Source organism: Pseudoliparis swirei, chromosome 4, assembly GCF_029220125.1.
Source record: "Pseudoliparis swirei isolate HS2019 ecotype Mariana Trench chromosome 4, NWPU_hadal_v1, whole genome shotgun sequence".
NCBI lineage: Eukaryota > Metazoa > Chordata > Actinopteri > Perciformes > Liparidae > Pseudoliparis > Pseudoliparis swirei.
The window spans coordinates 26,264,693-26,281,388 of NC_079391.1; the positions used below are offsets into that span (position 1 = coordinate 26,264,693).

The window sequence follows — 16,696 nt, forward strand, 5'->3', positions numbered from 1 at the left end:
GTCACGGTTCCAGTCCGATGTTCGGTCCCGGTGTTCGCCGCCGTTTCCGGTCCCCGATGTTCCAGTCGCCGATGTTCCGGTCCCCGGTGTTCCGCCGCCGGTTCCAGTCCCCGGTGTTCCGGTTCTAGTCCCTGATGTTCCGGTCCCCGGTGTTCCGCGGATCCAGAACCCGTTCGGTTCCAGTCCCGGTGTTCTGCCGGTTCCAGTCCCGATGTTCCGTCCCGGTTCCGTCGCGGTTCTGGTCTGGTCAACAGCCTTCCATGTGCATCTCCACAACATGTGGAGTCCTCCGGGGCCCAGTCCTGTGCCAGTCCCGATGTTCCGTCACAGGCTCCAGACCCCGAGGTTCCAGTCCACAATGTTCGGTTCCGTCACAGGCTCCAGACCCGGTTCCAGTCCACGATGTTCCGTCAGAGGCTCCGGACCCTGAGGTTCCAGTCCACGATGTTCTGGTTCCAGTCCCGGTGTTCCGTCGCGGGTCCAGTCCACGAGGTTCCGGTTCCAGTCCCGGAGTTCCGTCACGGTTCCAGTCCACGATGTTCGGTTCCGTCACAGGCTCCAGACCCTGAAGTTCCAGTCCCGATGTTCCAGTTCCAGTCCCGGTGTTCCGTCGCGGTTCCAGTCCCTGGGTTTCCGTCACGGTTCCAGTCCCTGGTGTTCCGTCGCCGGCTCCAGTCCCGTGTTCCGCCTCCTCCCACCGGCCCTGGTTCTCCTCATCCGCCTCCGTCGGTCAGTCACAGTTCCCGTGAACCGTCCGTCCAGCCCTGGTTCCCATGTCTCCGCCTGGTCCTGGTCCCACAGAGCCCCCATCCCCAGACCCGGTACCCCTGGGACTTCCTCTCCTGAGCCCGTCCCCTAGCTCCCGCTCTTGTCCTCCGGCCCGCCCTCCAGAGCGCGCCCTCGGCCTGGTTATCGTCCTGCGGCCCGCCCCGGACTGCTTCTGCAGCCTTGGACCCTCCTCGGCTCCCCTCCACCCACCCTTGTGGAACGCTTGGCCGTCTGGAATTCGTCCCTTGAGGGGGGGGTACTGTCATGATCTGGAGTTTGTGTTAGTTTTGTGTCTTGTTTGGAAGTCCTTGTGTCGTCTGTCTCCCTGTGATTGTCTGCCCTGGCCCTGATTGTTTCCTTCTGTGATTGCTGGCCCCGCCCTCATTGTGTCCACCTGTGTCTCGTTCCCGTTGTCCAATCCTCTCACCTTGCCTGTGTATGTAAACCCTGTTCGTCTCATTCCCAGTGTGGCTTCGTACTGTTTGGTCCGTGTGTTTTGTCGTTCTGGTTTCTTGGAGTAAAGATTGTTTTTGTGCAATAATGTCGGCGTTTGGGTCCTCTCTCGTTGCGACAACCTGGACTGCGCATGACAATGCTGCTGCTGATAATGAAAGCCTCACACAAAGAAGTAAAAAAAAAAATCAAAATAATGCCTTTATTCATGTAGGCTACTTTCTACAAATCCTGACTTTTCTCTTAGATAAGACCGCTATTATTTGATTTCAATTTAGCCTCCAGCACTGTTTCGCAGCGCAGCTGTGATGTAACGTGTCTGCCGGTATAAATATAGAGGCATGGCTGCACGGCGCGCAGATCCATGTCGCTGCGGCGCTGAACAGTGCGCCGCTCGGTCTGGGAATGAGCGCAACTTCCACACGCTCCTCTCCGCCGCGCCGCCGCTGCTGCCGCTTCTTATTCTCGCTTCATTGGGAAGGCACACGCCGGGAGGCTGCTTTCCTAGCCTGGCTTGTTGAATGGCTGGCTGGCAGCCAGCCCTGCTGTCTGCTGGTTACCTGGTGTTGGGGGGCGGGATGCGGTTTGAACGGGTTTGGACGAGGCAGAGGAGGCCTGGGAGCCTCCTACTCCCCCTGCGCGCGGCGGGAGGAGGGGAGAAGAGGGAGGCGATCAACCGGGACGGCGACTATCTCCTGGGCATTAAAAGGTTGCGCAGCGCGCAACGTGGGATCGGGGGGTGTTGCCAGGTGTTGCCGGTGAAGCCGGACGGGAACAATAACACAACAACACATAGTGTAAGTTATGTACTAATTAGACTAATTAGTACTGTTTGATTATTCATCTTTTTCATCTTCTCACATTAACTCAGCTTTTACACAGCTTTTACAGTCGATTTTTTTGTTGTATTTTAACAACAACAAAAACAAACAAAACAAACCAGTGAACAAAAACAAACTTGTAATGTAAGAAATAAGCTAAATTACTAAACAATATCATTTTATTTTTTTTTTTTGTCAAATAAACAGGACCCACCCCCCCCCCAAGTTGCTGCTTTTCTCCTCACTTCACTCCTTTTCACTGTTTATGGCTAGTGACCAGTTTACAGATGGCACACAAGTGATCCCTACGTTAGTGCCAACATCTGGACTCCTTCCTAGTGCCACTGAGCTTGTGTGCTGGTGCCCTGGGTTTTGTGTGTAACCAGAGCTCACTGATCCAGACCAGCAGCCAGCACCTAAAGTTAGGACCCAGTGCATAGACCCATCTGTTAAGACAGATTAACCCCAGCAGTCCAAGACAAAGTCATACACTGCCTCACATTTGCAGGCACGTAGAATAACAACACCAATTCCCTCTCATGTCAAATCCCCGTCATCCCATGTTTGTGAAGGCTGATCATGTTGGAGCGACAAAAAGACGACCTGCGGAATTGATAGGTTGTCTCGGAGAACCTAAAGCATGTTGGGGTTTTTGTGCTATTTTGAGACAAGGCACAAAGATTCAGCGAGATGCATTACAGAAAATCTCTGCGAGAAATTCAAGCCAGTGTAAAGCATTTTAAAATGTAAGCAGAAACAAAGGAGACACGCGCAGCTTGTCAAGGCAAACCTTCAAATATCTTTGCACTTATTACAATCAATCTAGGAAAGGTCAATACAAATAGAAAAGAATACAATGATGACGGATGCCTGACAATATATTGTTATTTGGTCAGTTGTCTCATGTTAGCAACAAAAACGTAGAGGAATTATTGGTCTTTTTGGGACTTCTGAATTATCATTTCATATCAAATAACATGACAGTTTTTATAAAATATTCATAGATCTTTAATAAGGTTTAATCACCGTTTAGGGACTAGGATCGAATACCCTTTTTAAGCGTACATTTTTTATTTGGATTTCATGACACTGCTTCAGACAGTTTGAGTCCATACTTTTCCACTTTTACTGACAGCGGCTGGATTTCTGTATGAATGAGATCAAGCCTACACAGGCCACACCATGCCAACCCCCATAAAGTTGAAACCAAAAGGAATTTCATAAAATAGCACACTGGATCCCTTGTAAAAAAAGTTTGAATATAAGTGCTCATCAGCATTTACAGCGTGAATCTCCGATAGAAAGTGATTGATATACCTTTCTGATGAGCTCCTGTCTATCCAGTTCATCTTCTGTTCCAGACACAGTGATGCCAGTGTCTCTGTGTGGAGCAGCATGTTTTGTTCTCTCCATCAAACCAGTATGTTTCAGTGTGTGTGATTGGTTTTCCCTGAAGGTCTTCTGCAGATCTCTCCAGTGGAGAGAGGAGTGGTGACTCTGATGGGCCTTCACAGCAAACTCTTCGTGGCCATGAACGGGCGGGGAAAGCTGTACGGATCTGTGAGTGTACACATTATGTATTGGTTTATGTCCTGCAATGTGCATATCGTCGATATTAGCTTTCAAACGTTGAAACTCAAATGTCGAACAGTGACTACAATCCAGCTGGAGCTCAGGAGCTGGTTGCACCACTTCTTCTTAAATGTAGCTATGCTCTAACAAAGTGTTATTTAATTGGTTATTAGCACACCCTGAATTAATAAGTAATGCCATTAGAATGAAACCAGTTGCACCACAAAGACTCGTTCTACATGGAGAGAAGTTAATACCAAATATTTATACCCAGCTGTTCTTAGTGTGTAATGGACACAAGTTGCATTAGCATGCTAACATATGACCTACTTAGATTAATGAAGGGCCGCACACTCAAAATGCTATTTAATCATTGTCTAAATTGAAAAGATGTTTACCAAAATAACACAAATGACAAATCCTCAGTACTGTACCAATGAGTTGGGACAGCGTGTCATTGTTGGTATAGTTTTCTCACACTATACCAAGCTGTGCTTTTGATACTGTCACTCTAAAGAAAGGAAAAAAGCTTATTGTGCAAATTTAGTAAATGTCATTTTGCATTCCTGTAAAAGTATTTTAGTTCCAAAGTGTTTTTGTTTACTTCTGTGAAAATAAAGCAGTGCCACATTGTTTAAAAGTAAGGCTTTACCAAAATAACTCAAATGACAAAAATGAATATAAGACTACTAGCAGTTAGCTCAAACTGAAACCCCAGCACTCAGGGCCTGATCCCAGAGAACTGCTCCGGCTCCCCACCCCAGTCAGCGGCCATACACAGGTGGTGAGTCCTGGCGCTAGGGTTTTCGCCAAGTCGACAAATCCGCGAAGTGGAGCCAAGTAAAACAAACTATGAGAATGTAAATATTCTGGCTCTGCTTTCCCTTTGGAGTTTGCTTTTTTACTAACTGTACATTTAGATTGTATTGACACAATAGTAGAGGTGAAATGCTGCCGCTGTTTCTTTGGAGAAGGTGGCTCGGTAATGAATGCTGCACTTTTAAAGAATAGTCTAAAATAAGTTAATAACTCAATTAAATTGGAAACCATCTCATGATGCCAAATATACTAGTCTTCCTCTTCCTGAGAGAAAATAGTGCAGTCAGAGCATGGTGTCCTGATTCACATCATTTGACAATCAAAACCTTTGTGTAAATCTCTGACTTATTTTTTTTTTTTGCGAGTTGTTCCTGATCCGATGTGAGGTCCTGGGACAAGGATGTCGTATGTGTACAGATTGTTAATCCCTCTGAGGGTTATTTGTATTTTGTGATGTTGGGCTATACAAAATAAACTGAATTGAATTGAATTGACTAAAAACAACTATCGTACAATAGTTGTGTGGTCAGAAATAAAGCAATTGTTTGATAGTAATCACAAAGAACAATACAGACTTGAAGACATCCTCCCCCCCCCCCACACACCACCACACACACACACACACACAAACACATTTTTAAAAATCTTTTTTTTGTCTCGGTCTTTAAACAATCACCATTTTCAAATAGTCCTTACGGTGTGTGTCTCCCTCTTTTCTCTTCCAGTTGCACTTCAACAACGAGTGTAAGTTCAAAGAGAAGCTCCTCGCCAACAACTACAACGCCTACGAGTCGGTGGCTTACCCGAGGATGTACATCGGCCTGAGTAGGAACGGCAAAACAAAAAGAGGAAACCGAGTGTCGCCCGCCATGACGGTGACACATTTCTTGCCAAGAATCTAGTGGCTTCATAAATAGACTTCACCTCAATATGGAGACAGAGGGGGGGATTCCAAACCATGATGCACTTTCACTTATGCAAGTGTATCATATTTATTAATCTTTGTATATATTCATTTTTTTATTTATGTTTAACCATTTTTTAAGGAGTGTTATGTCTTCTCACCGTTGGGGAGGATGCGTTATTTATGTTGTAATTTTTTAATTTATCAGATATTTGCTGCTACTTGGATTCCTGTCAACATATGTTGGTTTTTAACTTTGCACTGATGGGAAAATATGCAACAGTGCACATTCATGGCTGTAAAATGATTTAAAAATATATATTATTTTCAACAATACAGGACCTTTTTGAGCCTAAAAAAATGAGACAAAAAAAATAGATGAGGAACGAGTGTCTCTTTTGTGTGGCACTGGAGCCTAATTGAAACAGTATCATCTTACTGCTGGGCAAAAGGAGGGGGGAAGAGGAGGGAGACGAAGAACCCCCACAACCTCCACTGTTCTGTTTATAGATCTGCCAGGGCAGTGGGGTGAACTCTGAACTTTTCTGCTGTCAATCACAGTCAGACCTATAAGACTGCAGATGGAGAGCGGCATCCTCCTGACATTCTATAAGTTTAGAATTTGAGGTCAAAGTGCTGCAATGCAATGGGGAAACTGTAGCCTTGACTGTGGAATAGGATTATTCTTTGCGTCAAGTTATGTCTGGTTGTCAGGTAGCTTCTGAGCCTGAGGAACTTTGTGCCAGTTGATCAGATATTTAGCACAAAGTGTGCCTGATGCTGTCTCCTCTAGATACGGTCATTCCCCTCATCGTCTTTGCCTTCACTGGGAGGGACAATATGTATCTTTTGAAAGAAGGCATATTAGTATTGCTCTTACAAATGAAAAGTTGAATTCATAAGCAAAATAAAACTCCTAACTCAGTCCAATACACTTTTAACTTTTGCCGCTGTCATTTTATAACAGTCAGAAAGCAAATAAACATAATTCTCAAACCGTCAAAAGATTTCTTTAATAATCCTAGTATCTTGAAGCACAACCTTCCGTCATTTTTCAAAGACATTTCTCAGGCTATACATCAGTGTCATTTATCAAGTGCATTTCCTTTCCAGTCATTTCCTTGTGCAGTGATGAACAACAACACACTCAGGATAAAATAAGCTCATTTTGTTTAGGATACAAAGTTTGGCCCAGATCCAGTACAACCAGTTCCCTCTCGTTCATCCTCTTTCACTAAAGCAACAGCCCTTTCAAAGCATTGCTTTAACTTCCTACAGCATTACTGTACACATTTCCCAGACCCCTTCTCTCCATCTGTCTCTCAGTTGACTGCAGCCCAACTCTGGTGGTCATGTTATTCTAGTTGCGCCTCGTCACGTTCCGTCTATCTTTACCCCGCAATTCACTTTTAGAAAGGATAATCATGGGAGAAATATTTACAGACAGCTGTTGGACTGTACTATATGCTAGGGCCAGTAACACTATATTTTTCTTTATATATTTTGTAAATATAACCTCGAAGTAACTGAAGGTGCTGGTATTCCTTTCGTGGGAGGGCAGTTTTAAACCAACAGAGCTGGATGGAAGTTGCTGTCTGGAGGCGGAAACTGTGGAATTGATGAATAAATCCACAAATCATCATCAAAACATGTCAAACGATTGACAGTTAACATTTGAACGGTTTTCAGTTTTTTATTCTTTACTATGCTCTCCTTTTTTTTAATCCAGTCTTTAATCTAAGAGGTTTGAAACCTCGGCTTCCACATTCCACAAAAGATAGCATATATTATAACCAGCCCAACTCCTGTTGGGATTGTACTGTTTTCTCTGTTGAGGAGAGTGTCTTCACTGTGGGTCATGATGCATTCGAGCAGAGGCCTGCCATACTGAGCGCACACGCTAGCTATTAAGTTGCAAATAGCTCAAGCAAATATCATGCAAACTGCCGTTGTGGTGCCTTTAGGCTGTGATTCCTGCAAACCAGCATGGGTGTGGAGACTGGTCCAAGCCAAGCAGGCTCACTATGGTGGGATACATGTCAAATTGTCAGAATAAGTGCACAAGTCACTGTCTGCTAAGTCCTGTGGCATCTCTTGTTTCAGTGGGTCTGTTTAAATCTCCTGTTGAACGTTGCAGCTGGTCAGCAGTGATGCATGCAGGTGTACTGGTGTGCCTGGTGCTCACAGCTGTGCTCAGTGTTCTCCGGTATCACTGCTTTACATGGTGGGCATCGTGTTTACAGTACAATGCCTTTCTGCCCTCTGTCACTGACCCAGGGCCAGTCCTCTACTCTGGCTGCTCATTTGGTTATTCAGCCTACAGTCCAAGCAAGACCAAAGTAGTTATTGAAGTATGTGTGGAAAGCTTTCTGCTCAGACGGTCCACTCGCATGTTGACAGTGGCGGCTGGTCCTGTGGACTCTTCCAGAAAGGCTTCTGTATACTGATCACAAAAACACTCCTTGATGTTATTACACTGCCCAACATAACCCCATATTCCCAAATATCCTCCCAAGTTAATTCACCCAAATTACAAAAAAACGTTCCCTCCCTCTTGGAATCGTGCCGATCGTTTTGTTTGTCTAAGCCCAGGGTTGAAGATATCCATCCTGTGTCCCTGTCACTATGGATAACCCACACAACAAACAATACTACTTTATAATTAAGAAATGGTGAGGATGCGATGAGGATTATCCAGCAGTAGCAGCAGCACTGTTCCTAAACGGTGCCATGAAGTCTTTTTTTTAAAAATTATAAAAGCACAACAAAAGATGGAGGGAAAAATCTAGGAAACTAACCTGGAGAGAAAAAAGAATACTATGAATGGCTGGATGTAGTAAGAACATGTCTATTTTTTATCATTTATGTGATCTGACCATTTTGAAGTGAAATTGGGTGTGTATCAGGGAGTGTGTCTGTTAACACACTCCATTCAGGACAAAATAAAGTTAGTCTGCAGTTACAGAACTGACCGTATTGTATTCTGGACTGTAAACTCTTGATATATTAATTTCTAACTCTGCTGCCTGTGTTCAGGGAAAGGACTTTCTTTTGTGAAGTGGTGATATGATATGTACTATCTATAATTCTGAGTCCTGTGGTCTTATGACAATTTAGTATCAACTGTTTTTATCAGTTGTCCTGTAGTTTTATACAGGATCTCATAAAATGTCACACTGTATGTGCTGTGCACATGGCTATAGTCAAACTTAAGGCGAGTTGATAATAAAATCATGATCCCGTAAAATGTAAGGTGTGACGTTATCTGTGTTTTTGTACTAAGATGAACTTTATCTCACAGTTCTTTTTCAATTAAACGGTATTTGTTTCAAAAAGTGTCTTTATTATATAATGCTAACTATTATGTGTTACAAATGACGTTGCTGTAATTACAGATGTGCTAGCTGGCATTGGGCCGCAACACCCTCCAGCATGTGACTGGTTCAGCTCTGACTACGACACTCTGTACCCACCTTCAATTTGTTTAAACTCACATTTCAGTTACATTATGAACTGAAAGTCCACACCTTTCCTTTGTCTTTTTTTATAATTACATTTTGTCTCTGAGGGCATTTCAACTTTTACAACAATTGGCGTCCTTGAATTGTATTAACCCACATTCTCTTTTGGACTTTAAAAGGACACTCCAACAAGTAAGTTCTCCAAACTGCTTTTTTTTTAAATGGTGAAAATGGTCCTGACTTTGCACTACTTTTAGTCCCCAATAAGAATCATGTTCCCCAAAGCCTGGATTGTTTTGTCATCTGCTTGATAAAAACACCCACATCTTTCAAATTCCACTGCCCACAGTTGGTAACATAGGCTCTATGTTTTGAATGCAGTGTTGCAAGGGAATACTTCGACAGAAAGCTCCTCCAAGTCACAGAAGACAAACTCTTTTTACTGACTAATTCTCACCCTAATGCATCAAATAATGCAACAGTCAGTGATCCCTAAGCTTGCTACCCTTCTACGTACTCTTCTAGATAATGCTAGATATATCATCAATATACGATCATTAAATGACAGTGGCCGGTCCTCTGGAGGCGGGGCAGACTTGACAGCTGACTCTTTGTTGAGGAGATCAAAGTGAGCAGAAAAGGTGTTCAGCTCATCTGGAAACATGGCCTCCCACATGATGGGGGCGCTCTGTGATGTTCTGGATCTCCTGCCACATATCTGTAGTATTGTTGGTTGACGTCTCCAACATTTATGGCAATGCAATACTAAATTGTAACTTAAAGGGACAAACTGGTTTCAAGAGGCTGGTCAGACAGAAATAGTCACAAGACTTTTACAGCATTTAGGCCTTTATATGACATAAAACACTCATTCAATACAACATTAATTATGTTAAGATGCAAAATATAGAACTTGTCACCACCAAAAATAAAATGTGCTCTTCATTATCACAGAATTAGTATTTCGTAAACAATCGAAACAACCATGGAATCTGCAGCCTTTCATTAAATACCTAGAGGGATTCTCTGATGTGAAACTCATGATTCTATTTATAACATCAGCTAAGATCAAACAATATACTTTTCTTTTTCTTTATCTTTCTTCAATTCTTTTTGATGGTGTGGATGGTGTGTCTGTAGTCCCACAACAGGACAGGTGTCCACAATGGCCCTGCCTTCTTCTCTGTGCCTCCTGCCTCAAGGGCCTGGCCTCATTGGCCCCGCCTCTTTCACAATGCCTCCTGCCTGGTGGGCCGACCTCCTGTCATTGCCCTACTGATGCCCCCCTCCTCTCTTCCTCCTTCTGTTTCATGGATTGTGGAAATCTGGATCGTGGTCCCTGCATACTTATCATTATTCATAATTAATTTCATATTCATTGAATTTGTTGTAACTCTCTAACACTGTTCATCTGTTCATGACATGACATATATTGCTTCTGTCCATCCTGGAGAGGGATCCTCCTCTGTTGCTCTCTGAAGGTTTCTTCCCTTTTTTCCCTGTGAAAGTTTTTTTTCGATTTTTTTGGAGAGCTTTTCCTGATCCGATGTGAGGTCCTGGGATATGACAGGGATGTCGTATGAGTACAGATTGTAAAGCCCTCTGAGGCTGATTTTGGGCAATCCAAAATAGACTTAATTGAATTGCTTCTACATTACATTACATTTCAAATTAGCTGACACTTTTATCCAAAGTGACTAAGAGTGCATTAAGTGCATTCAACCATGAGTAGCCCTATAAAGAAAGTAACATTTCTTCAAGAAAGCCAAACTACAAAAACAAGTTAGTGCCATTCAAGGTCTACTGAAGTGCTTCTACATATATGTATTTATGTACCTCCAATCAGCTGCAACCAAGGCTAAAACAGACCGGTCACCGCCTTAAATAATGACTTTCTGCTCATCAAAACCTGGTTAGAGACTGCAAACGAGACTAAAGATCGAGCCTGGCCTCCTACATCCTCTTTCCTGCACTTTATACCGAACACACACCTGTGGGATGAAATGCCCCCCCCCCCCCCCCCCCGACACAAATACACACTTAGTGTTTATCCTGAAGTTTTATTTGATGGACAAGAACAGTTAAGATAGCTCTATAGGAAGTCTCCAGTATTGACAGCATTATGTATGCATCAGTTAGTAAAGCAAACAAGAACCAAATAGTGTTGTAGGAGCTGGCTGGTTTCTGGATGGTCCAGAAGCAAATCAGGCACTTACTGGGAGCATTCAAATGTCCTGATAGGACACCTGCTGCTGCATATCTCGCTCTTTCGCTCTCTCTCTCAACTGTCGAAACTACTAGTTAATATAAAGAAATGTGTTGTTTTTCCCAACTCTGACAAATTGTGACGTCATTCTGCCGGCTCAGGCAGGGATTGACACATCTAGATGTCCAGGTTAAGCTGCTCAACACCAAACCTGTTCCTGTCAACCCGTCTTTGTTTTGAACAGCCACATTAGCTGACAGCTGGCAGTTGGGCTTCAATTGAAAGACATCTCCAAACATACGTATTCTGTTTCATACCGAACATTAAAATACATCAAGTTCTGCCAAAAGGCTCCAGTCAATATTTGTTCAAAGTGTTCAGTTCATAGTATTACTGATGTAAAGGTCAAGCAGACTTGCACACAATTAAAAAGGTGCTAAAGTTCTTTAGAGTTCCGTGGACACTGTTGAAGATCATCGGGAAAAGTCTCCCCATGTCAAAATTAATACTTTTCAGTTAACAATCAACATTTCTCTCTGCTTAAAACACACCACTGTCTGTCTCTGTAGGAAATGGGTAGATGTTGAGCTGTAAAGTCAAGGTACTTCTGAACCAGACCGCCCGCCCCAGCACCACCACCTATTTCTCACTTTAAGTCCCTGTGGACTTGCTTGTCGTGTCTATGTGTGACTTTAGGAAATGACTCACTCTTTTGTATACATGGGACTGGTGGTCACAGCGTATTAGCTGCAGCTGTCTCAGTAACATCCCACGGACCCAACTACTTTGTGGAATGATAAAAGTGACCCAGTACTGCACTATACATACATGTGTATGTTCCTAATCAATGGGGAGAATATTAAATTCTAACTTGTAAATCGTAAATCGTAATTCGTGATTGAAAAATAAATGAACAAATTGAAACACACCATTAAGTTTGGACTCTAATATGAAGTGAAGAATGACTCAGATGTGGTATGGATAAAGGCTGGGTCCACAATACAATGTTTCAACGGCACAATGTAATGATAACTGTCAAGCTATGAATCTGGGATTTAAAATTTAGCAAATAATACATAAAATGATGTTTTATTTGGCTACACAGTTCCCGGTTGAAACAATACTGTATTTTACTGACACAAACATGTCTTCCTGTGAAGACAACATGAACATTTGAGAACTGTGACTCGATTTAACACTTAACCCTGAATTACTCCCAGTAGCTGTTCTACGGCTTTATATGTAATGTAATGTTTGAGGTATCATATCATAAAAAGTTAAATTTGCGTGTCATTTTTCATTATTAAGCAGGTCTATATGAATACTGTGAAAGTATCGAAAAGCTCAATCCTGGTGAAATCCACACAGCCCGTATACAGACACCGTGCTGCCTTCAGGATTTCTAGACAGTTGTGATGTAACAGACCTGATGTTGCTCTCTTGAAGGTTTCTTCCCTTTTTTTCCCCATGAAGGGTTGTTTGGGAGTTTTTCCTGATCCGATGTGAGGTTCTGGGACAGGGATGTCTATATGTACAGATTTTAAAGCACTCTGAGGCAAATTTGTAATTTGTGAGAATGGGCTGTACAAAATAAACTTAATTGAATTGAATTGAATCAATACAGGAATTTTCAGTAATGAAAAAAATTAAGAATTTATTGAACATAAAACATGTTCTAGCAGACACCTAAAACCAACAACTGTATGCACCTGGAAATGAGCATAATAAGTCTCCTTTAATTGAAATTGAAAATAACTTACTCAAAGTAAGATAATGAAAAAGATATTGTCCTAAAAGCACAGTTTCTCTCTGGTGTCTTGGAAAGTGATCATGACTTAACTGTCTGCTGAATGGTCACAAAAATCTTCAGGATAATGTTTGATTTCAAATATCTTTCCTCAGCATGCACAATGGCCACAGCTTGGAACACCAACAAGTCTGGAACTTGCTTAGTTTTCTATTTTAACATGAAAAAGTTCATTAGTATTTTTAGACAAAATAACTTGGTCAAAGAAGGAAAATAACAGATTTATTATAATAGCATTAATAGGGTCCATTGGACCTGGCTGGGTCTGGGTCTGGCTTGGTCATGGTGCTGCTGATGCCCCGCCCACTCCTCCTCTCTACCTCCATCTGCCTGATGGATCATGGAGGTCTGGATCGTGGTCCATGCCTACTACCAACTATTCATACACTCTGTCATATTCATTGAATGTGTTTTAACTCTAATCTGTCCTTCTGTACACATGGCATATATTGCACCTGTCCATCCTGGAGAGGGATCCTCCTGTGTTGCTCTCCTGAAGGTTTCTTCCCTTTTTTTCCTGTGAAAGGGTTGTTTGGGAGTTTTTCCTGATCCGATGTGAGGTTCTGGGACTGGGATGTCTATGTGTACAGATTGTAAAGCCTTGTGAGGCAAATTTGTAATTTGTGAGAATGGGCTATACAAAATAAACTGAATTGAATTGAATTAAATATCAGAAAGTCACCCTCACTGTTGCTGAGACACCCAAGGTGCAGCATTCTATGTGAAGCATCACCACTGCCCTCTGTTGGAGAAACTTTATTAATACCACACTGGTAATTGACCCATTCTGGTCATGGATTATTTTTAGTGGATAACACTGACCATAACGGGTATATGTCTGTCTCCATGTTGCCTTGCCTTCATAGTACAGCCTAAAATATCAGTAGTTGTAGTTCACTTGGTTATCGTTGTGGTGTGTTGCATTACATTTTTCTCCAATCTTGTTTTTAATACAATTTATATTTTGATTTATATGTTTTCACATTTCTATTTACATTTACTGTACTGTAAAAGTAAAATTCAATCAAATGTATTTTATGATAGAAATCAGGGTCGGTGTGTTCGACCCCATAAACCAGTTGCTTGCACTGCTGCACACAGAACTTTAGTAGGCTGACATCACATTGTCAAGCTCAGCCCCAAAACAATCTCAGGTCAGCTCTGACTGAAACAGCATCATCACCATTTCAAGGTAACCATGCCCCCTCAAATGTCAGCATTTCATCAGCTGCACTGCAGAGTCTGTTACCAGTAAACAAACCTCCCCAAACATGTGTGGTGTAACTGCGTTTTAACGCGATATCCACTATACACGTCTGTATGCAAGTGATGCCTGAGATCAAGTTGAAGATAAATTGTTCCTTTCATGGTGGAGAAAATTCAAAACCTTTATACTTTTGATACTCATTAGATTCTTGAAATGTTTACATTTTGTTGGCAAACTTTTTATTTTAACAGCAATTTGGTATGTCTCACTAACGGTATGTTAGGGTGTATTATTTGAAGCATGTTTGTTCTGTGTACAGGACTGTCTCAGAAAATTAGAATATTGTGATAAAGTTCTTTATTTTCTGTAATGCAATTCAAAAAACAAAAATGTCATGCATTCTGGATTCATTACAAATCAACTGAAATATTGCAAGCCTTTTATTCTTTTAATATTGCTGATTATGGCTTACAGCTTAAGAAAACTCTAAAATCCTATCTCATAAAATTTTAATATTTCCTCAGACCAAGTTAAAAAAAAGATTTATAACAGCTGAGTGTTTGTCAAGGCTCAGGAAACCCTTGCAGGTGTTTCGAGTTAATTAGACAATTCAAGTGATTTGTTTAATACCCTACTAGTATACTTTTTCATGATATTCTAATATTTAGAGATAGGATATTTGAGTTTTCTTAAGCTGTAAGCCATAATCAGCAATATTAAAAGAATAAAAGGCTTGCAATATTTCAGTTGATTTGTAATGAATCCAGAATGCATGACATTTTTGTTTTTGGAATTGCATTACAGAAAATAAAGAACTTCATCACAATATTCTAATTTTCTGAGACAGTCCTGTATATTTGTAGATTTATGCCAGATGATGGAAAATGTCACTTTGCTGTTTTCATTCACGGTTTATGCCTATAAGAAGTAGTGCACCGTAGTTCGTACATGAGTCCGGATGTGAAGGGCTGCCTCTAAGAAAGTCAGGTGACAAAGTTAAAGATGAAGAGTGGAATGAATGGCTCAAACAAACACAGGTATTTCACCTGGGAGACTGGCTGTTTGTGTCCCATGTGAAAGCAAAAGTCAACATTGACTTAGTTTATCTTGCCTTTGTTATGCAACTTAAAGGAGTTGTGCGTGAATGTGGGCATGTGGGCGCATGTGAGCTTGTGGGCATGTGGGCACACGTGAGCATGTGGGCCCATGTGAGCGTGTGTGAGTGTATGTGAGTGGGCGTGGGCATGTGGGCACATGTGAGTGCATGTGAATCCATGTGAGTGTGTGTGAGCATGTGGGCGCATGTGAGGGTGTGGGAGTGCATGTAAGCAAGTTGGCACATGTGAGTGTTTGTGAGCATGTGAGTGCGCGTGAACATGTGAGCGCATGTGAGTGTTTGTGAGCATGTGAGTGCGCGTGAGCATGTGAGCGCATGTGAGTGTGTGTGAGCATGTGGGTACATGTTGTAACAACTCCCCCCGCAAATCAAGGAGAAAAGTAAATGTTTTAAGGGAATGGGTGGATCTGATATTGAGTGTTAATCGTTTCTACCGCCGGATTGCGTAATATGTTTGAAACATCCAAGAACGGCAAATAAAAACAGTCTGTTGTAAACACCAAATGTTATTTTTAAATCAAATTCAATATGGCATTCGCTGCAACTCACAAAATTAACATGCACAACAAACAATTAACACCTCCCAAAGTATAATTCAATCCCTGGCTTCCGACAGTCCCAAAGTCTCTTAATCTCCCCAACAGAGAGCATGAGGCATCGCAACAGAGGCCGGACCAATGAGGCCAGGCCCTTGAGGCAGGAGGCACAAAGAAGGAGGCAGGGACATTGGGAAGGAGGCCAGGTCCAGGCCAGGGGGTGGAAGCAGGACCCAGGAGCCATAGCTTCAGACACAACCTATGAGGTGAGAAGGCACAAAGACTCCAGGGAAGAAGTAGAATTAGTAATGTGCAATAAAGAAACATAAATTAGTCCATAAGGAGAGAGAGAAGAGGAGAGAGGAGCTCAGTGTTTCCTAAAACGTCCCCCATCAGCCTATAAACCTGTAGCAGCATATCTAGGGGCTGGACCCCAAGATTCAGCCCTAACTATAGGCATTGTTAAAGAGGAAAGTCTTAAGTGTACTCTTAAGTGAGGTGACTGTGTCTGCCTTACGGACTGAAAGTGGAAGCTGGTTCTATAAAAGAAAAGCTTGATAACTGAAGGCTCTGGCTCCCATCCTACTTGTTAGGACTCTAGGAACCACAAGTATCCCAGCATGGCAATATGGTATTACAAGCTCCTTAAGATATGATGGTGCATCACCAATCAAGGCTTTGTATGTGAGGAGAAGGATTTTAAATGTGATTTTTGATTTTACAGGAAGCCAGTGCAGAGCAGGCAATACAAGAGTAATGTGATCTCTTTTCTCAGTGTTTGTGATCACACAAGCTGCAGCATTCTGGATCAACTGGATGGACTTAAGAGACTTATTAGAGCAGCCTGACAATAAGGAGTTGCAGTAATCTAGTCTAGAAGTAACACACTTGTGAACACATTTTTCTGCATCTTTTTCCTTCACGTGGGAGTTAAAGGACTAGTCCTGATCAAAGTTAACGCAGAGATTCTTTACAGTGGTGTTGGATGCCAGAGCAATGCCATCTACAGAAACCACATCACCAGA

At 42.3% G+C, this 16,696-nt stretch overlaps 1 protein-coding gene across 1 annotated transcript; it reads left to right on the forward strand.

Moving 5' to 3' along the window:
- The first annotated feature begins 1,626 nt into the window (after nucleotides 1-1,626).
- fgf4 (fibroblast growth factor 4) lies at nucleotides 1,627-5,335 on the forward strand. Its single transcript, XM_056412118.1, is given in 4 exon segments — nucleotides 1,627-1,867; nucleotides 1,870-2,016; nucleotides 3,499-3,602; nucleotides 5,159-5,335. Coding segments are annotated over 4 exon segments (669 nt in total).
- Nucleotides 5,336-16,696: the final 11,361 nt, after the last annotated feature.